Genomic DNA, 26,533 nt, shown 5'->3' on the forward strand with positions numbered 1-26,533 from the left:
GCCCAGTGGGCGTGGCTCAGTGGTTGAGTGTTGATCTATGAACCAGGAGGTCACGGTCAATTCCCAGTCATGGGCACGTGCTCCGGCCTGATCCCCAGTGGGGGGCGTGCAAGAGGCAGCCAGTCAATGATTCTCTCTCTTCATTGATGTTTCTATTCCCTCTCCCTCTCCCTTTCTCTCTCTGAAATCAATAAAAAATAAATAAAATATTTTGAAAAATAGTGCCCTAGATAGAAAGAAAAACCCACTTCTATCTTGTCAGAGCCACTGTTGGCAGGTTTTCTGTAACATGCAGCCCGGTGGAATTCTAACTGCTCCGTGTATGAGCAGTAGCTTCTCCGAGGGCCAGCATTCCAGGGCAGAATTACTCTTTACAGCTGCCTTGGTGCGTTTGTGAATGTGTGACCTCTCGGTAATGAGCATGGAAAAGTCTATTTTTACCAAAGGAAGACAGGTTCTGGCCACTTCCGCCCGCAGGAAGCGCAGTTTCCACCATCACTCGAAGCGCTCACCTTTCCTCCGGAACAGGGCGCCCGGCCTGTGGGGCAGGGTCAGTCTGCAGCCCTCTGGGCGTGGCTCCAGGACATCGTCACACACCTGGGCCTCCGGGTAGAGGATGCAGGTGAAGTATGAGGGGGCGCTGTCTGTTATCTCGGCCAGCTGACAGAACGAGGGCTCCTGGGCACAGCCTGCAGCAAGGGAGCGGCGGGGTCAGTGCTTGGGAGGCCTCCGGGGACTGTGACCTCGGCAGGATCTTCTGAGAAGACAGGCCTCCGCAGGAGGCGTTCCAGGCAGGCACATGCCCAGGACAGGCAGGGCTGTCCAGTCGGGAAGGCCCAAGAAAAACACTGGGGTTCTGATATCTGGGGAGAGGGTCGTACAAAACTGGGGGGTCATGTGGCTCTAAATAAAGGCAGAGTCCATAGGGTGAGGCATGAGCAGTCCAGGGGAGAGAGGGTAAAACTCCGCTGGATCTATGAAGGTCCAGCTCGGAGACAGCCACGTCTTCAGTCCAGAGGCCACTGGACGGTCAAACCTTATGAACTCCGCGATGATCTCCTGCTGCTGTTCCCATGTGACACTTTACCACTGGCCTACGTGAGCTCTCTGACAGGCATGTTTGTGTGTGTTTTTCTCATCCCCAAGGTAAAACACAAGACCCAGAACATAGGTTATGCCTGTGGGTAATGGATAGATGAAAGGATGGATGGAAGGAAGGAAGGATAAAAAGATGGATGATGGATGGATGGATGGATAGAAAGATGGATGGATGGATGAGTGGAGGGATGGATGGATGGATTAGTGGAGGGATGGATGGATGGATGGATGGATGTATGGATGAGTGGATGAGTGGATGAGTGGATGAGTGGCTGGATGGATGGATGGATGAGTTGAGAGATGGATGGATAGATGGATGAGCTGAGAGAGGGATGGATAGATGGATGAGTGGAGGGATGGATGGATAATGGGTTTGGGGAGCAGAGTAGAAATTAACTAGAGTGTGAGCATCTTAAAGATATGAGTTATGTCCTTTCTTCCCATCACCTGTGGTGCTAACATTGCAGTGACCTGGGAGTTAAGCCACTGAGTTTGGCCTTCCCTGTTTCTCCAGTTGTTAACCAGGGCTGGGACGCCTGGCCGCAGGGTCAGGAGGAGGAAGGGCGGGGTCTAAGCATACTTACGGGAAAGGCACCACTGGTCTGCCTGCTGAGGGGAGAACAGGTGTTTGAACAGCCAGTGCTGCTGCCTGGGCAGGGACCGGTTCCCACTGACAACGACCTGGGTAAGGTCCACAGGGGAGAAGAGCTGTGACGTCACATCTGGAAGAGAAGGAAAAAGTCAACCTCTTTTCCCTTATCTCCTCAATCTCTCTCTCTCTCTCTCTCTCTCTCTCTCTCTCTCTCTCTCTCTCTCTCTCTCTCTCTCTCCCTCGTGCACACACACACACGCACTCATATTCAAGGTATGTGAGGCCAGAGCAGCTCTGAGGTCCACAGGACTGGGCGTCTGGCTGAGAGAAAAAGGTTCAGAAAGCCCCAGAAAGCTCTAAAATTATGCAGCTGCAAAAATCTTAGAATCTTGGTTGGAAGAAACCTTGGGAGCCACCTCGTCCACTTCTCCCCAAGGCGGGACTTTCCCCGGCTATTTCTGGCTGCTGCCCTGCAGCCCAGGGGCCACGTTTGTGCTGACCACAGCAGCCGCCCCTCCTCGGGCAGCTGTGGCGTCCACGCTGACTCTGCAGCTGGGAGGCCTGGCGCCCCTCCTGTCTTCTGAAGCCCCGGGGACGTCCCCTTTTCCTCCCAGAGGCGCCGCAGGGAGCACAGACAGGGAGGACGGAAGGAAAGCAAGACAGGGGCTCCAAGAGCCTTCACCCTCACACTGTCCTCAGGCCTTTGCACAAGCTGCGCCCTGACCCGGAACAGCATCTCCCGGGGGCCCTGGAAATGTCTGGCAGACCCTGCCGGCTGCTCGGAGATCTGACTCCTGCAGGCCTCCTGGTGTCCTCCCTCCCCGGCACTCCCACCTCCCATCCCTACCGCAGCCTTGTCCACCACCATGGGGAGGCTGGCAGGTGGGAACCCTAGTCTGTGCGGGGCCTGTGTGGCCCAGCACATGCGCTCAGCCCGGTGAGCATTGCAGACACAGGGCTCGTGGCGATGTCAGTGTGAAGGACTCGGTGGCATGTGAGAAGGTTCTGTAAACTCCATCATCACACTCTGAGCCAGGGCCACGCCTATGGTCCTCAGAGCTATCACGTGACTCCAAGAAGAAGGACCCCTTTCCACCCCACCAGGAGGGGAGCTCCTCCCCCTGACCCCCAAGACCTGGGAGGGATTCTGAGTAACAGACAAAGCTCTGCTGGGTCTCCGTCTCAGCTGGGCTGGAAGCTCAGAGGGAGTCCAGGTTGCAGAATGGCCCACTCGTGGCATAGACCCTTCCCATTCCATCATGTCTCCGAGCCAGACGCTCGGTTTGGGGTTGGTACCTGCTTCCGGTGGAGGTGCTGGCCTTGGTCCCATGTCCCTTCTGCAGCCCGCAGACTCGGACCGAGACCCCATGTCAGAATCTAGGAGGAGAACAAGAATCGTTGTTCTAATGTTGGGGTTCGGGGGGAGGAGGCCACCACGGTGGCCACGTGAGAGGTCGTCACGGTCTGCAGCCGGTGCCCAACACACGACCCGGGACAATGCGGGGACTGGGGCTGCACTCTCTGGAACAGCTAGCCTCTCAGGAACAGAGCTGTCATCGTCCTTGGTATTGACATGAGTGACATTTATAAACCCCTTCAGAGTACTGAAACATGTTCATAAATACTGATCTTTACAATCCCTGCAAGGTAAGGAGTAAGGTTTCCATTTCACTCCATTCTCCCCCTCTCTTTCCCCCTCTCCCGGCTCTGTGCACCCCCTGCAGTGGGAGGCCATGCACCACCCCCAGGGGCTGATCCCTCGCCCGCCCTCAGGGAGAGGCGCCTGTGGCCAAGGCCCCCAGGAGAAGCCCCGCCCTCCCCGTAGGTGCCCTCAGAGCTCCCATTCCAGGTCTCAGGGAGCCAGCCCTTTCTTCCTCCCCTTTCGTGGGTTTCCACTTTCCCCTTCCTTTCAGACTTTGGTGTCTCATCTATGAGAGCGGAGGCCCTTCAGCGTACACAGAGCACAGCTTGGAGAAAACCTCTGTCTCTCCCTGGAGAGCAGTGTGCCCCGGGTGAGGCCAGGGCCGGGCCGGGTCCTATCATCAATGCCCCCCCCCCCCACCCCCCCCCCACAACCCCAACCTCAGCACAGAGCTTACCTTTCCAGAGGTAGACCTGCTGGAAACTGGTCAGGGGGCCCTGAGTCCCTTCCAGGGGGTTCGGGCCTGCAAAGGAAGGTGTGTATTGGTACGAGCTGGAGTGGGCTTGCTCTCACTGGGGACCCCTGGACCACCCTGCCTCGCTTCCCCCACACTGGCCTCTCCCGCCACACAGGCGCACCCCTAAAAACTTCTTAGAGTCTCTTCCAGCCCTCGGACCCCAAAACCAGAGCTGTCAGACCCCTGGTCTCCTGTTCAGGGCACTCCACCCCCCCTCACTCCCCAATCAAGCCCACATTCTGGGCATGAACCCTGACTAGGAATTGAACTGTTGACCTCCTGGTTCATGGCTTGATGCTCAACCACTGAGCCACACCGGCCGGGCTCCTCATCCTTTAAGCATGCCCGTCGGCAGCACCGTCTGGGTTCACACGGCGCTCACCGAACGGCCCTCTCTTTAAGCTCACCCTTGGCCAGCCCTGGCCGGCTCGCTGAACGCACTAGAGCCGCCAGAGCTGGGGAACGAGGTCTGACTCCTTTTAGACGCTCCACCCTCACAACCCTGTTCAGGACAGAGATGCCGGCGAGGAGGGACGATGAGGACAACAGAGCAAATGCAGGGCCCAAGGCCATCCGCCGCCAAATTCGTTCCCCGAATGCAGACTTCTGACCGTCCCTCCAAGCCCCCACACGTCCCAGGTTCGATGTCACTGATGGAGAGGGTAGCTAGAGCCGAGCAGCCAACATCCCCCCACACCCCATACCCCTACCCCCACCCGCTGAGCAATATTTCAGGTGGATGGCTTTGCCTGTCAGACACCCTTGCGTTCTTTCCACGGCGGCTGGGTTAGGACGTCCCTGTCCCCCAGACAGGCCTGCCGGCTCTGAGTCATCAGCACTGGCTCCATGATCGGGGCTGCAGGCTCATGGACACCATTAGGGTTTTGGGGTTTGGCACGGAGCCTGGCTCCTGAGGTTGAGGGGGTCCACGTGGTCTTAACCGCCCTCCGTGGAGGTCACGTGCTGTGTCTGCGTGGCTATGGAATCCACAGCCCTGAGCTGGGCGGGACTCCAGGCCAGACTCCCCCCCGGGCTCAGAGAGCACCTTTCGCTAGCTGCCTTCTCCTCCTGCACCGCTGCCCCGGTCTGTCTTGTATTTCTTCCCAAATCAGCCTCATCCTGAGTCCGCTCCGTGCGAGGCGCCCGGTGGCACGCGATCGGTGACATTGTAAAGGGCCAACAGGGGCGTCCTGCTTGTAGGCACCCACCGGACATCTGATCTGGGGCATCTGGTGACGATGATCGGGGACGACTATACGTCCCTCCGCCCAGCTCCCAGCGCCCTGGAGAGTGACAGTCGCTGATGCAAAGCAGACCCCGTGCAGGGGGAGCACCAGCCGTCAGCCCGAGGCTCGTCCCCGCTCAGCCAAAGGAAGCCTTTGAAATCCCCAGTGAGCCCCGAGCGCTGCTGCCAAGGCCTGTCTGTCCCATCAGGCTGCCATCGCTGTGGGCCGGGGGGGCTTTGGATCGGCCTGTGTTTCATTCCTTTACTGTCCGGCCATTGTCAGAGAGGAGACGCATGCCGTCCGGGAGCTCGCCAAGCCCTTTTTTTTGGAAACAGGAAGATCAATCCCGCCAGCACCTAGTAGTTGAAAACATCCAGACGTGTCCCCTGGACACTGAGGAGACGCAGACCCTGCGTGGGCTCCTGCTGGAGGCCACGGTCAACCAGGCACCGAGCTTAAACAGAAGTGGGAGGGTGCCTGAGCCCCACACCTTCCTCCTCATGCTGGTCACACACCTCCCAGCTCATCTCTGCAACTGGCACCCGCCCCCCTCCCACCCCAGCCCCCGTTTTCCTGGACCATTTGTCCCCTTCTCCCTGCAGCCCTTCAAGTCTTTTCTTTAAAAATGTTTTAACTGCCGAAACCAGTTTGGCTCAGTGGATAGAGCGACTGCCTGTGGACATAAAGGTCCCAGGTTCGATTCCAGTCAAGGGCATGTACCTTGGTTGTGGGCATATCCCAGGTGGGGGTGCGCAGGAGGCAGCTGATCGGTGATTCTCTCTCATGTTTCTAACTCTCTGAACCTCTCTCTTCCTCTCTGTAAAAAATCAACAAAATATATCTTTTTTTAAAAAAAAGGTTTTAACTGATTCTATAGAGGATGGTAAGGAAGAAAGAGACATAAACATCAAGGATGAGAAAGAATCATCCACCGACTGCCTCCTACACGCCCCTCACTAGGGTGGAAGCCCTGCAACCGGGAATTGAACCTTGACCTCCTGGTTGATGGGCCAACATTCAGCCCCTGAGCCACGCCAGACGGACGGCCCTTTAAATCTTGCAGTGGAACACGCTGGTAGCTCCAACCTCCCATTTGGAATAGGCCTCGGGCTGCCTGAACCCCCATCAAAGGGCGTCCTCCACACAATGCTGACTGCACCCCAAGCTGCACCTTCCCCGAACTCCAAAACCCCGGACCCCAACGTCCTCGGTTACAGTCCTCCCCAGGAGGCCAGACGAGGGCACAGTCTTCGCTGCTTGGGCCCGTCCCAAGCACATGCTCCGTGTTAAGCAATTCCCTGTGGATTTACTGCCCGTGAGTCTACCCCACGTCTTTCTTCAGACGCTCCTTTCCGTTCCGGCTGCCGCACAGAATAAGCGGTGCCATATGTCTGCGATCCGTCACGTAATGAGCGGCAGGGCTCTCCTCGCCCCCAGAGGACACTCAGCGTCGTGGAATTCCGCCCAACGCGGTGATCTCTCCTCCAGGCCCTGGGAAAGGCGCACCCCGTGGTGTTCTGGGCTGGGGTGTACGCTCGAGGGTGTACAATCAAACATTAACAAGGCGTGCCAAAACCATTTGGCACAGTGGATAGAGCGTCAGTCTGCGGACTGAAAGGTCCCAGGTTCGATTCCGGTCAAGGGCATGTACCTTGGTTGCGGGGGGCGTGCAAGAGGCAGCTTATCGATGATTCTCTCTCATCGATGTTTCTAACTCTCTATCTCTCTCTCTTCCTCTCTGTAAAAAATTCAATACAATACTTTTTTTTTTTTTTTAATTAATAAGGCGCAATCTAGCTCTTAACACGCCACAGGAAACAAAGGCAGGGTTTTAAGAGGATGGCCATGTCCCCTGATATTATTAGCATGTGTCAAACACTCCCAAGCCCCTCAAGGGCTAATGCAGAGACCAGCCCTCTGTCTACAAGTTCTGAGGCCGTGGGAAGTCCTCAGGTCTCTGTGCTTCAGTTTCTCCAGCTGTAGAATGGGGACAGAAGGTATCTTTGCCTCCAGGCCTTCACCCCCCTGCAGGCACACAGTTTGCTCAGACTGTGAGGTACCGGCCACGGAAGGCCATGTGGGTCTCCCCACGCCTGGACTCCCTTAAGCCGTGTGCCCTCAGGTGACTGTCAGATCCGAGCCGCACCCTCCGGAGACCCGGCTCCTCCATCTTTGCCATCGACAGGAGAGGGACGAGAGAGCTGCGAGGCAGGGCCAGGCCACCCCAGCCACGACCAGCTCAGCCCCCTGCCATGGACCCCTGGATGCACGAGGGAGCCCGGCTGAGAGCCGCAGAGCCGCCAGCCTGAGCCTTAAGAGCGGCATCCATAACTGCTTCATTGTAGGAGCCCTCTCCGTGCCCCTTTGTGCGGATGCAGCATTCCGGGTACCGTGTCTCAGCAGGAGCACCAATCCCTCGGGGTTTGGAGACGCTCCTACGAGAGCAGCCCCAAACCTCGCCGGGGAGGACACTGGTCCTGAAGGGACGTGGGCAGCAGGCAACTTACTCTGGAACTCCTGGCCGCCCAGGAGCAGGGTCCCCGGGCGGCTGCCCTGGCTGGAGGTCGCGCCGGGACACGTGGCATTTGCCGTGGCCGCGGAGGGGTCTCTCCAGTCTTGGACGTGGCACAGCAGGACGGCGGGCGAGCTCAGCAGGCCGCAGACCATGGGCCCTGTGGGTCAGGGGAGGAGAGAGGTCGAAGTGATGGGAAGAGGCCCCTTCGGAGACTGGCCTCTGTGCCCGGGAGGCCAGGAGAGGCCCGGGGACAATTCCTCAAGGTGGCAGGGAGCTAGAACCTGGAGCCAGAACCCGGAGCTAAGTTGGTTATTAAGTTGGTTATTAAGTTGGTATTAAGTTGGTTATTCTTCCCTGATGGCTGTGCCGTGGTCTTCCCTGGCACATCCCCAGGGCTGGGCAGGAAGAGCCTGCAGAGAGTTTGGAGGGCATCTGCCCGCCTCTCGGTCCCTCTCACCAGCCAAGCAACAGACAAGGAAGCGGCAGAGGCCGGTGCCTCCTTCCTGCGGCTCTCGGGCCTCAGGAGACACGTGCCGCTTGCTTCTCCAGGTGCCAGACGCCCGGGGGTGGGGAACGTCCGGCCTGCGGGCCATGTGAGGCCCGAGATGGCATTTGGCCTGGACCTGCCAAGGCATGAAGGTGAGCTAATTACATGTCCGGTCCAGCCCAGCCAGTGCTCAGTGGGTGAGTGTCGAGCTGTGAACCAGGAGGCTGTGGTTCGATTCCCGGTCAGGGCACATGCCCGGATTGCAGGCTTCATGTACGGATGTGTGGGCTGTGTGCAGGAGGCAGCCAATCAATGACTCTCTCTCTCATCATGGATGTTTCTATCTTTCTCTCCCTCTCCTTTCTTCTCTGAAATCAATAAAGAAATATTTTTTAAAATATGTGGCAGCAGGCTAATTTTAAGGTGATTATTTTGTATGGCCCGTGAATGATGTTATAAACATCCAAGTGGCCTTTGGCAGAAAAAAAGGTTCCCACCTCTGTGAGCGTATCAACGAGAACTCCGAGTGTCTGAGAGGTGGGGCCAGAGGTCAGAGGTCAGAGGTCACCTTGCTGAGCACATTGCCAGTCTCCATTGCACTCGTGTGAACCTGGGGCCTCAGAGTCCCTCTGAACCCCACTCCCTAGTAGCCTTGCTGAAATGCAGGTCTGGAAGCATCGAGAATTCTCATTAGTAACCTTCAGTGGGAATGAAACCAGTGAAGGTGGGAGTGGGAGGGGGCTGGGCTGGAGGGGATGGAAGGAAGGGGCTGGAGGGGATCCACCCACAAGCTAAATGACTTTGCAGACCACGGGGTGAGGACGGATCGGGTTCTGCTCCTGGCCATGGGCAGCCACAGCCAATGCCGTGCAGCCACAGCCCCCGTCTGGCCGCTGGCTGAGACTGGGAACGGCATGCCCGGGTCCCGTGTCTGTCTCCGGGAGAGCATTGCCTCCCGCCAGCCTCAGATCCCAGGTGACCCGCGGCGGGAGCGGCGGGCAGGCCGCCGGCCAGCAGCACATGGAAAAGGGCTTGTGGGCTCTGGACTCCTCGGAACAAATCCCTCCTCCACGTGGGCTCCTCCAGAAGTGAGGTCAGCCTTTCCGGCTGCAGATCACACGGTCTGGTGAGCGACTGGGGCCGGGGAGCTGGTGCCTCCGAAAATACACACAGGCCAGAGCAGGCGGGGGCGCCCCAGCGCAGAATGCAGTGTCTCTAAATGTGTGCTCATAGAGACATGCTCTCTACATGTGTGTGATCATGCGCACATGTGTACATCTACCTATTTATCTTGTGCCTATTATAAGGTGACCAGATGTCCCGCTTTTGGCGGGACAGTCCCGATTTTTAACAATTTGTCCCGCATCCCGCAGCGTTTTTTTAAAAAAAAAGTCCCGATTTTTTGAAAGATTTTTTAAAAATCTTTTGGACTTTTTTTTTTTTGTTAAAAATAGGGACTGTCCTGCCAAAAGTGGGACGTCTGGTCACCTTAACTTAGTATCCTTGCCAAATACAAGAAAGCAGCAGCAAGAGGAGAGAGTGAAGACGTAGGGAAGGGCAGTGGGCGAGGAATGCAGTCTGACTCCCAGGTTCCCGGCTCTCCCCGGAGACGGAGTGATACCAGAAGCGGCCCTTTCAGGGGCCTATGATCTGTCCCTGAGGAGACCGGTGACCCACGCCCTCCGGTCGCCGTGGGCCGCTGCTCCATCGGCGTTACCTCCTGGGAGCTGGGTGACCCACGCCCTCCCATCCCCATGGGCCATGGGCAGCGGCTCCATCGGCGTTACCTCCTGGGCCCTGGCTGAGGACGAAGCCGTCGCAGCAGGCGTCCCGGTCACACGCGCGGAGGCAGAAGCGGTGCGCGTCCGTCAGGCTGGAGCCCGGGCCCGCGAACACAGCGGAGCTGTACACCCCCGAGAGCGCGTTTTGGAAGCCGGTTCGTTCGAAGCTTTTCCGGCCTCTGGTGCTGAACTCTTGGCCTGGGGAAGAGGCCGAACAGTTTGCTTTTTAATGTTTAAAACAATGCGGGGTTGACCAGGGTGCACTGGTCCGTGCTGCGGTCCTCTCTGTGCTAGGAAAGGTCGGAGGTGCCTGTGCAGGGAGGCGGCCAGGGAGCCCACCCACCGGGACAGACAGCCATGACACCAGGACAAACACCAGGACAAACCCGGTGGAGGGCCTAAAGGCGGTGTGTGGAAAGCTGACGTTTGCTATTATTTTTTGTTTGTTTGTTCTTGTTAATCCTCACCTGAGGATATTTTCCATTTATTCTTAGGGAGTGGAAGGGAGCAGGGAAGACGGAGAGAGAGAAACATCGATGTGAGAGAGACACATTGATTGGTTGTCTCCCGCATGTGCCCCGACCAGGGCTGGGGAGAGAGCCTGCAACTGAGGTACGTGCTGTTGACCAAAACTGAACCCAGGACCCTTCAGTCTGCGGGCCGATGCTCTATCCACTGAGCCAAGTCGGCTAGGCCTGCTATTGTTTCTTAAAATGCATTTTTATTATTGACGTCAGAGAGGAAGAGAGGGAGAGAGAGAGAAACATCAGTGATGAAGGAGAATCATGGATCAGCTGCCTCCTGCACGCCCCACACTGGGGAAGGAGTCTGCAACCTGGGCACGTGCCCTTGACTGAAACTGAACCTGGGACCCTTCAGACCCCAGGCCAACGCTCTATCCACTGAGCCACACCAGCTAGGGTACCTGGATCAATTTCTTTACCCATCAGCCATTCCGTCTGTGCTGTTTGCAGCTTCAACCACAGTGCCTGCCACGTGGGTCTCCCACTGTGGGTGCTCAGTGAGTCCTCCTGGGATGGTGCAGTCCCCGACAGTGCAACAGGGATGGGGGGCCTTTAAGAGGCGGGGAGATCATGCCCTGGGGTCCCGGGTTCTAATGGATGCTCCCTCTTGCTTGACCTCATCCGTGAACGGGGGGGACTGGGCCACACAGTCTCCGAGGAACCTTCGAGCACCATCTTCTGATTCTGAGAAACCCACGGCCACCCCTCCAGGTTCGAGGCTGCGGACGTAGGTGGGTGCAGACAGAGGGTGGTTCCGAACCACACGTCAAGCTGCCCCGTCTTCCAGCTCACGCAAGCTCAGGCGTGCGAGAGGGTGGGCTTGCCTGGCCCGTCAGTGCCACAGGCTGTGCCGGAGACGCTCCGAAACGTGTCCCCTCCCTCGGCCAGGACAGTCCCTTCCCATTACACAGAGGGTGGGGGCGCAGTGCCGCCCCTGCCCACAGCGGGCCCTGCAGCCAGGCCCCGGTTACCTCCCCCTCCTCTCCCACCACCCGCCACCCCGCAGGGCTGGCTCTCTGCATTTGCTGCTTAAAAATAAAAATGTTTAAAAAAGTCAAAAACAAAACAAAACACAAAAGTAGTCTGCCTTTGATTGGTTTGGCAGCCGGGATGTGTCACAATTTCCCTTGCAATTTCCCCCGAAGTATAAACGTTCAGGAGAGGAGGAGGAGAGAAAATACAGCCAACACGTAACAAGAAATAGAACTGGGTTTTTAAAACCGTGTTGTAAGGCCACGGGATAGTTTTAAACGGACTTTTCGGGAGGGACTACTTGTTGTATTTTGTTTGTTTTCCTTTTAGCAAACAACCTCCCTGGTTTGCTATTTTAAGATGAACAGTGAATTTAATCGGGATAAACACTGGGCAGAAAGTCTGGGAACCTGGCGGTGGATCAGAGAAGCCCTCGCTCTTGGGGCACCAGGCCCCCCGGGATCTTCTTCTAGCAGGACTGACGGACGGAGGGAGGGAGGCCGCGGCGGGAGAAGGACTGGAGACAAGACACAAAGACGCTGTCTCTGCCGAGCACCGCGGTCAGGCGAGGCTCTGGGCGCTGTCTGCAGCCCAGGCCTGAAGCTGGGAGCCAGGCTGCCTGCCCGCCTGCCCCTTCACCCCACCCGTCCTGCTCAAGTCCGGGGCTGTCTTCTGGTCCCCGGCCAGTGGCCGTGAGGCGGTCTGACCACTTCCCGGAGGGCAGAGATGAAAGGGACATGAGGGTGGGGGGGTGGGGGGAGGGATAAGTGGGGGGTAGTGAAGCTCCGTGGGTGGGAAGGCCTAGGCCAGGCAGCTGCAGGAGCCCGCAGCCCAGGTGCCCCCCCCGCCCCCGGTCACAGGCCGCCTCGGGGGCTGGGGGGGACACACAGTCTGCACTCCTTGGGTTCTGCCCACAGCCTTCGGTCCGCCCTGCGCTTCAGCGTCTCGCCCAGGAACGCCTCCCAGTCCCCGCAGCCGTGCTGAGGGTCAGGCATGAGGGTGCGAAGGAAAATGAGGTGTCTGTCGCCCTAGCCCAGTGGCCAGCAAACTCATTAATCAACAGAGCCAAATATCAACAGAACAACAATTGGAATTTCTTTGGAGAGCCGAAAACCAACTTCTGCACATGGGCCACGAAGTTTCAATCGCATTGTTAGTGTGTGGCCACACATGGTATTTTGTGGAAAAGCCACACTCAGGGGGCCAAAGAGCTGCATGTGGCTTGCAAGCCACAGTTTGCCGACCACTGCCCTAGCCGGTTTGGCTCAGTGGGTAGAGTGTCGGTCTGTGGACTGAAGGGTTCCGGATTCAATTCCAGGCAAGGGCACATAGCTCGGTTGCAGGCTCCTGGCCCTGGTCAGGGCCATGTGGGAGGCAGCCAATCAATGTGTCTCTCTCACACGGGTGTTTGTCTCTGCCTCTCCCTTCCACTCTCTCTAAAAACCAGTGGAGAAAATGCCCTCAGGGAGGGTGAAAAGGGAAATGGCATGGCAAGCCCCTAGCAGGGCCTGTCTGAGATGCTCAGCGAGACACGTCTGACTGGGAAGCAAAGGAGTGAGGGAGGGGAGGGAGGTTCAGGGACGGAGTGTGGGGGCAGTCTGTACACCCCCCCCACCCCCTGAACTCTCCTGCCAGAAAGCAGTCTGAGGCCACACGTCCGGCCACACTCACCCTTCTTCAGATACACAGCCACCGAGGCCTGGTCCCTAGGCGGCACCGTCACCTGGCACCTGAGACTTCCAAAGCTGGTGGCCTGGGCGTTGCCCGCTGTGCCCTGCTCCTGGGGGTGACAGAGGCTGCATTGTGGTCCCTCGCGCAGACCTGTGAGCAGCCAGCTGCAGCCCCGAGCGCCAGCTACAGACACCTGTCATCCCAGGGGGATTCCAGGGGAGGACAGGGGCTTCTGTGGAGACTGGGGAGCTGGAAAGAGCTAACACTCAGGGGGCCCCCTCCATGTGCCTCCAGCTGTCACTCATGAGCCCACATGCCCACGGGAGCAAGGGGCATGGACACAGGGCACAGAATGGCCCACCGCAGGGGACGTGCAGAACTGCCAACCAGTGTCCCCAGCCAATGCCAGGTGAAGTGTGGGCATCCGCAGGACGGACTGGCTCCTGTGGGGTGTGCCAGTAAGAGAACAAGGCCGCCCGGCCACTGTGGCCCAGTGGTTAAGCATCGACCTATGAACCAGGAGGTCACGGTGTGATTCCCAGTCAGGGCCCAGGCCCAGGTTGTGGGCTCCACCCCCGGTGGGGGGCGTGCAGGAGGCGGCAGATCAATGATTCTCTCTCATCATTGATGTTTCTCTCTTTCTCTCCCTCTCTCTTCCACTCAGAAATCAATAAAAATAGATTTTTAAAAACAAAAACAAAAACAAGGTTAATTATTAAAGCACAGGGGAGAAAAATATGCATTATAAAATGTTAGCATGGAAATAAACACAGGCCGTTTCTGGCCGGGTCCACAGGAGCTGGAGAGGGAAATGCCGGTCTGCCTGTGTGTGGAGAGGTGAGTGGTTAGGAGACAGGAGGGGGGGAATCCCCTGCACACCCTCCTGCCCTCCCTCACCATGGTAACCATGGCACTGCCCACACTCTGCCAGCCCTCACCTACTGAAACAGCCCTTTCACGGGGTCTAATGAAGATTTAACTTTTCCCTTTGTAAGCCACGGTCATGTTTTACTTCCGCGATGGAAAGGAATGCCAGGGTCTAGGACTCCAAGGGACAGAGGGCTCTGGGTAAGGGCCAGGGGCATGCAGTGCCCAGCCTGCCCGCTGGGTAAGCTGGTGGGAACAGGAGGGGGGCTCGGCACCGAAATTCCCTTGTGCCTCTTGGGTTCGGACACAGTGCTGCTCAGAGGAGCGCCGTTGTGGCAGCTCCATCGCCAGCAGGTCCATGCTCCTCCACTCCCCAGGTCTCACCACTCTGAAGAGCGGAGGCGACCAGGATGGGCCATGGACACTGTCATCTGTCACCTCACCAGCCCGGTGTGGATTCCACCTGCGTGTGTCTGACAGACGGACGGACGAGAGGCTGAGAGGCGGCCAGGACTCACCTGGCCAGAAGCTGTGCAGGCGATGTTGTCACTTGTCCAAGCGTAGAAGTCACAGGAGACGTCTGGCCCCACCGTGGACACAGTGAGGAAGCTGCAGGCCTGGTCCAAGGCACAGTCTGCAAGCACAGGGACCGTCAGCGCGTGTCCCGCCCAGGTGATGCTGAGGACAGACGGACACCCTGCCCCCAACACCCCCCCACACCCACACACACCCACACACACACCTACACACACACACACACACACACACCCCCACACTCACACACACACACACCTACACACACACACACACACACACACACACACACACACACACACACACACACACACACACCTGCAGCATGGGACAATGACTACTCACGATGCTTGCAGGATTATGACATAATCCTTATACAGACCCATGCTCAATAAATAAATGGTGGCTGTTATTACCTCTCTCTGGCCTCGCTGTTAATAAAATAGACAAATGTGGCCAAGCCAGCGTGGCTCAGTGGTTGAGTGCCAACCTATGAACCAGGAGGTCTTGGTTCGATTTCCCGGCAAGGCACACGCCTGGGTTATGGGCTTAATGCCCAGTGTGCAGTGTGTGGAAGGCAGCCAGTCAATGCTGTTCCTCTCACGTCAATGTTTCTATCTCTCTGGCCCTCTCCCTTCCTCTCTGAAATCAATAAAGTTATATTTTAAAAATAAGTACAATAAAATAGGCAAATGTGTCACCCAGCCTGGACACGCAGTTCTAGAAGGAACTAGTGTCCCCTAACCTTCAGCGTCCCACTGCTCTTGGCACATAGTAGGTGCCCTATGAGCTCTTCAGGGAAATGGTGCAATAAATGCACCTCGACAGGATCCACGGCCTCCAAAGTGTTGGACTAAAGTGTCTGTTTTCACGCTAGTTTCGGCGGTTCTGTTCCATTGGTCTTGCGAGAGCATGTTTGCACACCGTTCACTCCCCAGGTGCCCACAGGCCTGCCCCTCACCTGCCAGGCACTGCGCCAGGGGCGACTCAGAGCCAGGAACTCGGGACCTGACTCCCGCGGCAACCTCAGCGTCGAAGACCACCTTCGATTCCGGAACCTTCTCGAATTTCTGCATCGCTGAAAGGGAAGGTATGAAATCAGACTCTGGAGGGTGGAAGCCAAAAAGAGAGCCGGCCGAGCGGTCACCTCGCTGGCCGGGCCCCGGGCCACACACACGCCCCGGGGAGAGGGCTCCCCCGGGGACCGTCCCACACGCGGCTCCTGCTGGGCACTGAGAGCTCACACTTAGGCCTCACATCCCTCCTCGTTGTCGGGAAGGAAGGAGAAAGTGAGCCAATGGAGTTCACATCCGTCCTTCCTGCTCATTCTTTTCTCATCGACGGATTGTCCCTCAGCCGTATTCCCTCCCTTTCCCTCTCAGTCCTAATCTCACACCTTGCTTGGCTGTTTTCTTTTCGTAACACAGCTTCACTCCCTCCCGGAGAGGGGTCGGTGGTTTGTGAAAGACGGCGGGCACGTGTGCCCAGGGCACAGGGAAACCTGAAAGCCTGGCACAGGGCTCGGGCGCCTTCCCGATGGCGCTGGTTTGAATGCCCATCACACCAGCATTTCCAGCTGCCGGCGCCCCGGGGCTCGGTCTGCGCTCCCGGACCAGAGGAGAGAGGAGAAGGCTCTGGGCCTCGGGCCTCGGAGTTCAGCTTCGCTGAGTGAGAAATCATGTGGTGACATGCTAGGGCCCCCGGTTACAAGGCGTGCTGGGTTCCCACGGAAACGAGGCCGGGGTGCGGGGCGCAGCGTGGGGCGGGCGGAGGGCGGGCTGAGCCCCTGCTTGGAAAGCGATGCAGGTCAGCTCCGTGCCGTTGCTTCTCCCAGAGGACAAGAGCCTCACAATGAGGCTGCGGTGTCCCTTCCCACGAGAAAGCTCCCCTCGGGGCCGGCGAAGGGGGTGTGAGAGGAGGCACGTGGACAGCTCAGTGGGGGAACGCCCTGCAGACCGGAGGGCCGCCTAAGCTCCCAGCTCTGCCTACGGAACCACGACGCCACGGAGGATCAGCCTGGAGGCTCTTCCTAAGCCAGCCCCCAGGGAGGCGGCATTGAACTTGGCCAAACTGAGCTGCCCCTGATGGCGGCTGCTGGGGCCACTGGCCAAGCTGCCAGTTCTGCCCCTAGGCATGCAGGGCAGAGCAAACAGGAGACGCTTTACAAAGGGCACGTTGCGATTGGCAGAGAGGGCTGCGGGTCAGATGCCAGCCCTTAGGTGGGGGTCCTGAGTGGCCGGGAATCCCTAGGCCCGGTGTGCAAGGCGGCAGGGGCCCACCCTCCTGATCGCTTAAGCCCCCAGGATCGTGGAGAACAGTGACTTCCATTGGATTCGCCATGTAGCCTCGGGGCCACTGCACACAGCTCCTGGGACAGGGGCGGGAGGGGGCGGGGGGGGGGGGGGGGGAGACGACTCATGTTGCTGGCGAAGGAAATGATCGCTCTGAGCCCTAGAAAATGAAATTTCCACACTTGAGTTTTCCCAGGTGTTTAGTTATCAGCTGCAGCAGCTCTGCCGGAGAGCTGACTGGCTGTGTGTGCGAGCGCGCGTACCTGCATGTACTGTGTGTGTGTGTGTGTGTGTGTGCAGGCGTGCTTAGGACAGAGCAATCCGGGTGGAAGCAGATTGTGTAACAGAAAGAACGGGTCTGAGAGTGAGATGTGCACCCGTTCGATGTGCTGCAGAGACGCTGCTGAAACACGCACTGCCTCACTTTTATCAACGGAATGACTGGGGGCTACACATACTCAGACACTGGGAGTCTGTGAGCGGGGCCTCCGATTCGGACCACAGCAGCCTCTGCCCCTCGCCATCCACACAGAAGGCCTTCCCACTGTCCCCGTCCCTCTGGCTGGCGCGGTACCGGCCGTCCTGGTCACACTGCAGGCCGGCCTCGTTCCTCTGACAATCGGTGACGCCTGCAACCGAGAGACGGACACAACGCTCAACAGTCGATGGCGTGCCTCTGGGGTCTCCTCCCCCCAGATCCCGGGCTCCCAATCATTGGTCACAGTCAAGTCACACATCTGAGCCACATGTCAAACTCACAGCCGACGGGCCACATACCTTATTTAAATAAAGGAGGCATGCGGCTGGCCGTGAGTTTGACATGTTTGCCTAGCTCATGAATCTGCCCTGACCCAAATATGATGCCCAGGCTCTGCTGGGCCACTAGACCCCTGAGGCCTAGCCCCACCCCTCTGGTTCTGCGCATGGGCCCTGAGTTCCCTTGATTCCTGAACTCATCCCCTGGTGTGCATGCACCACCTTTGGTCGTGCCATTTGCTCACACCCAGGCCCTGCTCTGCTGGTTCTTCTGGCGCTCAGTCCTCCCCAGTCCTCAGTCCTCCCCAGTCCTCCCCAGTCCTCCCCAGTCACAGCTCATGAGCTTTCAAGTCAATGCTCAACCCCTCCCCCACCCAGGGGCAGCCCCTACCCCCTGACGTCTCACGGTTACACACTTCCCTATCACGGTTACTCCTCCCGTGGGTCCCTGTGAATGGATGGTCCCTCCCATTGGTCCCTGTGAATGGATGGTTTCTCCCATGGGTCCCTGTGAATGGATGATTCCTCCCATGGGTCCCTGTGAATGGATGGTCCCTCCCATGGGTCCCTGTGAATGGATGGTTTCTCCCATGGGTCCCTGTGAATGGATGGTTCCTCCCATTGGTCCCTGTGAATGGATGGTCCCTCCCATGGGTCCCTGTGAATGGATGGTTTCTCCCATGGGTCCCTGTGAATGGATGGTTGACCACTGTCTGCCTCTCACTCAGTAGAAGCTCCAAGAGTGCAGGGACCTGGCCTGGTTTTGCTCCCTGTTGCACCCCAGCATCCCCCCCACTGTGATATTGTGATTTCTAATTAAAAATAGGTAGTATATGCCCACCCTGGCCAATACTCTCAGTGGTTAGAGCATCAGCCTGCATACCCGGGGTCTCAGGTTTTATTCTCAGTCAAGGGTATGTACCTGGGTTGCAGGTTGGGACCCTAGCCATGGTCTGTGTGCGTGCAGGAGGCAACCAATTGATCTCTCTCTCTCTCTCTCTCTCTCTCTCTCTCTCTCTCTCCCTCTCTCTCTCTCCCTCCTTTCCACTCCTGCTGTTTTGGTAGCACCTCCTCATTAACAAGGGTCAGTACATGACGTTGACCCCCTAGTAAGAGAGCGTCCCTCCAGCGGTGTGAGCACGGGCGGTCACTCTCACCAACAGTGGCTGCATCAGCATGTGCACAAGGAGGGCAATGTCGGGGACTCCGCTCTCCTGGGAAGACTCTCCTCCAGAGGAATGGCCGGCCCCCGGCTGGGAAATCCCTCCTGCCTCCTGGAATTCCCACTGCTCTTCTGCTCAAGGACACTGCCTTGGTCAGAGAAGGTGACTTGATCTCTTTCAGTTAATTACTTTCAAATTCTATCACTAGGTTTTTTATTTTTATTATTTCATAGAGAAAAGAAGGAGAGATAGAGAGAAACATCAATGATGAGGGAGAATCATTGATCGGTTGCCTTCTGCACGCCCCCCTCTGCCTCCCCCCCCCCCCCCCCACTGGGGATGGAGCCCACAACCCAGGCATGTGGCCTGACCAGGAATCGAACCCAGACGTCCTGGGTCATAAGTCAATGCTCAATCTCTGAGCCACGCTGGCTGGGCCCGTTATTCAGATTTCAAGCAAATTGTTGACACAGTTTCAGGTTATGAGTCCTTTCCAGGGGAAACCCAATGACGCCCACGTGACTGTGACGTGGGCCACGTGAAATCACGTGAGCTACGGGAAGGCCGTATGTACACAGTGTCCTGACCTCCGTACAAGGGAAAGCGCAGGAACCACAGTGACAAAGCCTGCAGGTGGAAAGAGGCTTCTGCCTGCCAATCTGATAAGTATCGGAATCAGTACCGAGATCAAAGGGCAAGGCTTTGGCTCAATGACTCCTCTTAGTCTTAACCTTCCAATTGGTAAACATTCGGCTTATCATGTTGGCCCAGAAGGGGAACTGGGGGGATTTAATGAGAAAGCACAGGTAAGACGCCTGGCCTCGGTCCTGATGGAGTGCAACCATTCAAAGATGGTGGTCTCCCTGAAACCGGTTTGGCTCAGTGGATAGAGTGTCAGCCTGTGGACTGACAGGTCCCAGGTTCGATTCCGGTCAAGGGCATCTTCCTTGGTTGTGGGCACATCCCCAGTGGGGGTGGGGGGGAGTGTTTAAGAGGCAGCTGACTGATGATTCTCTCTCATTAATGTTTCTAACTCTCTATCCTTCTCTCTTCCTCTCTGTAAAAAAATCAATAAAATATATTCAAAGATGGTGGCCTCGTTGATGATTGCATTGTGTACCCAAGGGTTGTCAAGGGAGGGCAGTTCTGTCCCCACCAGATACTCCTGGCCGTGTCTGGTGAAGTATCTGGTTGTCACCACTTGGGAAGGTGTGGGGCGTGCTGCTGACCTCCAATGGGAAAGGGCCGGGAGCTGCCCCATTACCCTCCTCCACACACGGGACAGCCCCCCATGAAGCAGTATCCCCTCAAAGTGCCACGCACCAAGGCAAAGACACCCCGCTGTGTCCCCACTGCCCCCTCGGCCTCTGTGTGCAAGCGAGACCCTTCGAACTCACAGTGAGAGCGACGGAAGGCTCCGGCGGAAACGGTGGTTGTGCCTGCGGGACAGGGGGCGCAGGTCACGCTCCCGGCCTGTTCCTGGTAGAAGCCCGCGGGACAGGGGACACACCGCTCGTCCTGGGAATAGCTTCCTTCGGGGCACTTCACTGTAGAGACAAGCAGGGACGTGTGTTCACGGTGAGACGCTTGGGGTGGTGCTGACCTCACAGTGCTTGGGGTGTGCGAATGAAATCCCCAAGCCAGCGAGGGATTCATTCACTGAGCAACGGGCATGGCAGACCCGCCATGGATTGGGCACTAAGAGCCCAGGATACGCTGTGAAGAAGGGGGACAGCGCCTGCTCCCCAGGAGGCAACAGGCTAGCAGACGAGAGGGCGTCCGACCAGGATTTCAGAGAGGGGAGAGCATGAAGCAGGGAGGAGGGCAGGCTAGCGAGCCAGGCCCCGCTGAGAGGTGACCCTGTGGCTTCAGAGGTGAGAAGAACCCCAGGCAGAGATGGAGGAGGACAGATTGTAGGCAAGTGCAAAAGTCCTGAGGCAGGGATGAGTGTGGATTAGTCAAGGAGTGGAAAGAGAAAAGCCAAACAGACCTCGCCAGTGTGGCTCAGTGGATAGAGCGGCGGCCTGTGAAACAAAGGGTCCCGGGTTTGATTTCAGTCAAGGGCATGTACCTCGGTTGCATGTACCTGGTCAGGCCTGGTGCAGGAGGCAACCAATTGATGTGTTTCTCTCACATTGATGTTTCTCCCTGTCTTTCCCTCTCTTTTCCACTCTCACTAAAAATCAATGGATGGCATATCCTTGGGTGAAGAGTAAGAGAGAGAGAGGGAGAGAGAGAGAGAGAGAAGAGGAGGGGAGGGGAGGGGAGGGGAGAGAGGAGAGAAGAGGAGAGGAGGGAAGGGAAGGGAAGGGAAGAGAAGAGAAGAGAAGAGGAGAGAAGAGAAGAGAAGGAGCCAAACAAAGCAAAGGTAGCTACTGAGATCAAGCTGAGTGGATGATGGGAAGAGGTGATCCTGGAGGACCACCTGGAAGATGAACTCCAACCATCAGTCGCCATGGCAACAGTTCCCACAGTTAAGGACAGGCTGGGCACGCACAGTGTAGAGGCACAAACGTTGGGGTCGGCAGACCGGGTCAGGTTCCTCTCCCCACAACACTTGCCTGGCTTTGGACTTGAGCCCCATTCTCTGCAAACCAAAGCCCTGCCTGCACCCACCGAGACAACCAACTTCCTCTGACCAAGAAGCAGGCGCAGACATGCGTGCGAGACGTGCTAGCGCGAAGCCAGCGTCGCCCTGGCAGCTCCTATCTCCAGTGCGTGCTCCCCACCGGCGTTTCTGAGTCAACCAGAAACCCTGACACCCCCGGAAACTGAGGGTGCGCTTTCCGGCCGGCCTCGTCGAGAGCGGGGTTTCAGTACTCCTCTGAGTCAGGCTGCTGATCACCTCTAGTATTTTTACCCCGGAGCCGGGACTGCTTTTTTCCCCCACGTGGTCTCCAAAGTCATGGCTAAAGGAAGACAAAAACTTCCCGTCAGCCCAAGCTGCCCACCCCACATCTTAGACCGGTGATTGGCGGGCGGGGGTGGGAGTGGGGCCACATGGATGCCACAGACTTGGGCTGGAGGGCATGCCTGCTCGGTAAGTGGCGCCTCGGGACCATGCTCGGGGCAAACTCGTGTCTTTCTCTCTGTCGCTGAGGGCCACACTCCCGTCAGCCCAGAGGAACCCTGTGTCGGTCCCGCCAAGAGGTGACCCCGGCACTACGCAGTGTGTCACGTGAAGAGGGAGAAACCGGTGTGGCTCAGGGGATAGAGCGTCGGCCTGCGGACTGAAAGGTCCCAGGTTCAATTCCGGTCAAGGGCATGTACCACAGTTGTGGGCACATCCCCAGTGGGGGTCATGTAGGAGGCAGCTGATTGATGTTTCTCTCTCATGGATATTTCTAACTCACTATCCCTCTCACTTCCTCTCTTCCAATGCTTTCATGGTGGCCCCTCCCCCACCGGTCAAGCCCCTTGCTGGGCCCTAAGGCCTCTCTCACTCTCTCGCCACCTCTCTCTCTAGCCCCGTGCCCCGTGTTCCCCACACCCCATTCTCCAGCCCCGTAAGCCACGTGCACTGTCTCCACAAAGCCACCCCACTTCACACGCCCCCTTCCCCGTGGACGCTGGGACTTCAGTCCTCGGGTCCTTCCTTCTGTCCTGTCATCTGAGCCTCTAGTGTCAGCTGCTACCCAGTGGGTGGTGACTCTGCCCCCGCACAGTGGGGGATTTGAAAGACTTTTGAATAAAGAAAGGTTCACCCAGCCGGCGTGGCTCAGGGGCTGAGCATCGACCTAGGAACCAGGAGGTGAGGGTTCGATTCCTTGGTCAGGGCACAGGCCCGGGCTGTGGGCTCCATGCCCAGTGTGGGGCGTGCAGGAGGCAGCTGATCAGTGATTCTCTCTCATCATGGATGTTTCTGTCTCTCCCTCTCCCTTCCTCTCTGAAATGAATAAAAATATATTTTTTTTTAATAAAAAGAAAGAAATGAAGATTCTGAACTCTGCACATGCACCCTCCTGAGCGCCGGGGGCCTTTCTCACAGCCTCGCACAGCTCAGTAGCAACCGCCCGGGGAGCGGGAGGACCTACCGCACCCCAGCGGGTCCTGACTGGCGTTGCTGGGGGCCGAGACTGGGCGGAATCCTTCCAGGCACCCGTAGCGGGTCCCGGGCGCCGTGCCCACGCTGTCCCCCTGGAGGAAGCGGAGGGCCGTGTCTGCCGGGAACGTCTTGCCATCCAGATGCAGCCGGAACTCGCCGCTCCGGATCAGATCCGCGAAGCGCCCCGCGAGGCCCTTGCCCAGGGCTTCCTCTGTAAGACACGGGCAGGCGGGCGGGCTCACCTCGGGGTGCTCTGCCAGGGCCGGGAGGGTGCGGGGCAGAGCCACCAACAGAGGCTCCCTCTCCCGCCTCCACTCCCTCTCTCACACCGGTGTCCCCCCTCTCTGCCCTGAAAGTCCAGCGGAGAATTAGGAAGTGTTCACAGAAGCAGCACCAGGTGAGATTACTGAACGCCAGGAAGCCGTTGATCAGAAATGGATTGGGTTTTGCACACGGTTTGATGCTTAGCTGCCCCGGGGATGGGGCTGGTAATCCTCATAGAGACGCACAGGAGGGAGCACAGCCCCGCCGGCTCCGTTTGGCAGAGGAGGAGACTGAGGCTCGGAGACTGCAGCCCCTCCGAGGCAGCGAGGCCGGGAAACATACCGACGCCCCGCAGATCAGGGAGGGAGGCCGGGGGCAGGTCCTGGAGCCGCAGCATCCACGTGACGTTCACTCCCAAACGCTCCTGGGTGAGACACTCCACCCGCACCGCAGAGTCGTCACAGACAGGAACGGAAGCAGCGGTCCCGAGGGTCTGCACCTACGGAGACAGGCGCCTTCTGTTCAAGAACACAGAGCAGGGCCAAAACCCGTGCGGCTCAGTGAATAGGACTCAAGGGTCCCGGGTTCGATTCCGGTCAAGGGCATGTACCTTGGTTGCAGGCACATCCCCAGTATGGAGTGTGCAGGAGGCAGCTGATCAGTGTTTCTCTCTCATCGATGTTTCTAACTCTCTATCCCTCTCTCTTCCTCTCTGTAAACAATCAATAAAAATATGTTTTAAAGTTAAAAAAAAAAAAGAACACAGATCAGGGAGCCAGCTTTAAAAATAAACGAACACATTTTAATTGATTTCAGACAGGAAGGGAGAGGGAGAGAGAGCAACATCAATGATGAGAGAGGAACGTTCAATAGCTGCCTCCAACACGCCCCACACCAGGGACCAAGCCGGCAACCTGGGCATGTGCCCTGACCGGGAATCGAACCACGATGCTTCACCACTGAGCTGGGCCGGCTGGGCGGGAGCCGGCTCGGGGAGCCCACAGCAGGCCCAGCCTGGCTTTCCCTCCCAACCTGAGCACCGGTGACTGCAGGGCAGGGTGGGTGGGTGGGTGGGTGGGTGGTGAGGGGCCTGTTTGGCCCAAGGACAGTGCTGGTCCCAGTCGGGGTTCAACCCCAGCTCCCATCACACTCTTTCAAAGGGGAACAGCCCAAGAGCTTCCATACCCCCAGGGGATGTTAGTCCATTGAAGCGCGGGTGCCAGAGGTGGCAGGAGCTTGGGCACCTGGGGGGCAGCTCTGTGGAGGCAGCTCATGCCTCAGGACGCCATCAACATGACCTGTCTCGCCACAGACTGGCACTGAGCATGTACCCTGGGCCAGGTCCCTCCCTACGCCAGGATGGAGGTGACAGTGGCTGTGGGTGTCACGCAGTTGTCATTGGGTGAAGACCTGTCACATGCAGGTCGTTTATCCGGTGACAGATGGGTTTGGATTCCGTCTCTGCCGCCACCTAACTAGCCCTGGCCGGCGTACTCTCAGCCCGGGCCTCTGTCTGCCCCTGGTAAACTTCAGGTTCCCCGAGACTCTCTGGCCCAGGACCCCGCTCGCAGCGGGAAGGCAGCGCACCTGGGCCTGGCAGAAGCCGCGGGCCGTGAGCTCGTCCCGGACGAAGGCCCGGAAGGCCAGCAGCAGGCCCGCGTAGTCGGCGCTGCACGTCTTGCCGGGCGGGAGCCGGAGCTGGAACTGGGCCCGGGTCTGCAGGGTCTGCCACAGCTGGGGCCCTGCGGGAGGTGTGGGGTCAGCGGACGCAGCAGCAGCAGCAGCAGCAGGCCTGTGGGTTCCTTCCGGCCTCTGATTTCTCCTCTGCAAACCGCACCCCCTGCATGCAGTCTGGAGCACGCAAGCACTGCCGTCTGCACTCTCCTCCTCGGAGGCTACATGCATCCTGGCGTGACGGATCGCCTCCGAAGGCACAGAGCCCCTCCCAGCCGGCCCTGCCCCAGCCTCTCCACCGGCTGCCCTGCGTCCTGGGCCTGGACAATCCTCTTGGCAAAGCCCCGCACTATCTTGCATTCGAACAGGGCAACTCCATGGGCTTGGCCGGTGGAGAGCAGACTCCGCAGCGTGAAACGCATGTTCTCAGGTGGCTCAGTGCCCACCCTGCACATCTGGACACAGCGGCCCTACGTTCCACCCCTCCCTTCTCCTATTCCCTCGCTCCCGTCCAGGAGGGCCGTTCTCCCAGGGCGGAGGGGGCGGGGCAGACAGCTCCAGAGAAGCCGCAAAGGGTCCTGGAGGCACGTGGGCTCCTTCTAGAGACGCCTTATGGGCCCCTCTCCTGCTCCGGATCGGATGCCCCTGGCTCACAGGGAAAGGCCGTGCAGGCAGGGGAAGTGTGAGGGGCGGGGTGCAGGGCAGACGCCCCGAGGTCGAGGTCACTCACGCTGGCAGGCCCGGGGCTGGGGCGGCGGCGACAGCCAGCGTCTGCTCTGCGGGCTGCAGGCCAGCGGCCCCGGCGGGAAGGCGCTCAGGTAGCCCTGGCGACACCGCAGCTGGCACCACTGGACCGCGGCCCCGCCGGGGCCCGAGGCTGGCTCACACAGGACCGCGCCCCCGGCCACGGCTGACGCGTTGAACGGCAGCGGGCACTGCGGGCCTGGGAGAGGAGAGAGGCCGCTGGGGGTGTGTGCCCAGCGCGAGGGGGCTGGCGCTCCTGCCGCCCTTCCCTGCCTGCAGGCGGGCATGTGGGCCCCGGCCGCCGCCCTCCCCCTCCTCTTGGAGGAGCCCGTCTCTCAGTTGTACCAGATGCTGGAGCACAGGGGACTCTGGAACCTTCACCTCCAGCTTCTTCCATCTCCCAACCCAGCTGCCCGGGGTCCTCACCACCCCTAAGCCAGCACGCCATAACCCACTGCTGCCAACCAGTGCATCTCTCTCATCAGGGATGTTCCTACCTCCCTCTCCTTCCCCCTTCCTCTCTGACATCAGTAACGATGTGTCTGTAAGAGGAAACCCCAGCACGGATGGCTCAGTGGTTGAGCACCGGCCTATGAACCAGGGGTCACAGCCAGGGCTGCATGTGGCAGGGAGGAGACACCAGTCTCCAGCTCACGGGAGTCAGCGGCCACCACGTCCTCAGGCCCTGCCCGCCCCTCCCCCTCTGTCCCTGCTCTTTACACCCCCACCCCCGGGTGGAGGACAGAGGGCCAGGGAGCCCGAGGGCACAGCTTACTCTCACAGGCCGGCGGGCTCCCGACCACGCGGGTCCCGGGCACCTCCTCTCCGCTGCCCAGGACACACCAGCAGCTGTCCCGGGCCGGGCTGCACTGTGCGGGGGACAGGCCTCCGTCCTCGGCCCCGCAGGCCGCGGTGTAGCCGGGGCTGGCCGTCCCGGAGAGGGTGCCGCTCTGGGGTGCTCCACAGAGGCCCGGGCCTGACACGGAGACCAGCCGGTGAGGCTTCCTGCAGAGCCCTCAGCCCTCGCACCCACAGCGCCACCCACAGCACCACCCGTCACCCCCCACCTGCAGGCCCCGCAGGGTCTGAGCCACCCGCCTCCCATTGGGGCACTGAGCCAGGGCAGGGCAGAGGCTGAGCCTTGCTCACTCTGTACACACACACACACAC

The 26,533-nt window shown here is 58.7% G+C and overlaps 1 protein-coding gene across 1 annotated transcript in view; it reads right to left on the bottom strand.

The window, feature by feature from the left end:
* Positions 1-26,533, bottom strand: part of TG (thyroglobulin) — a 131,951-nt gene that overhangs the window by 82,822 nt on the left and 22,596 nt on the right. Inside the window, exons 16-31 of the mRNA XM_036437531.2 lie at positions 26,139-26,339; positions 25,350-25,562; positions 24,533-24,687; positions 23,288-23,444; positions 22,671-22,892; positions 20,034-20,183; positions 17,176-17,346; positions 15,388-15,504; positions 14,411-14,526; positions 13,026-13,134; positions 9,865-10,056; positions 7,583-7,747; positions 3,790-3,855; positions 2,987-3,067; positions 1,683-1,820; positions 513-689 (exon numbers count right to left, since the gene is read on the bottom strand). Of these exons, the coding sequence (XP_036293424.1) occupies positions 513-689; positions 1,683-1,820; positions 2,987-3,067; positions 3,790-3,855; positions 7,583-7,747; positions 9,865-10,056; positions 13,026-13,134; positions 14,411-14,526; positions 15,388-15,504; positions 17,176-17,346; positions 20,034-20,183; positions 22,671-22,892; positions 23,288-23,444; positions 24,533-24,687; positions 25,350-25,562; positions 26,139-26,339 (2,430 nt within the window). The remainder of the gene's footprint in view (positions 1-512; positions 690-1,682; positions 1,821-2,986; positions 3,068-3,789; positions 3,856-7,582; positions 7,748-9,864; positions 10,057-13,025; positions 13,135-14,410; positions 14,527-15,387; positions 15,505-17,175; positions 17,347-20,033; positions 20,184-22,670; positions 22,893-23,287; positions 23,445-24,532; positions 24,688-25,349; positions 25,563-26,138; positions 26,340-26,533) is intronic.

The sequence above is a fragment of the Pipistrellus kuhlii genome, unplaced genomic scaffold (assembly GCF_014108245.1).
Source record: "Pipistrellus kuhlii isolate mPipKuh1 unplaced genomic scaffold, mPipKuh1.p scaffold_m20_p_14, whole genome shotgun sequence".
In the NCBI taxonomy this organism is placed as follows: domain Eukaryota; kingdom Metazoa; phylum Chordata; class Mammalia; order Chiroptera; family Vespertilionidae; genus Pipistrellus; species Pipistrellus kuhlii.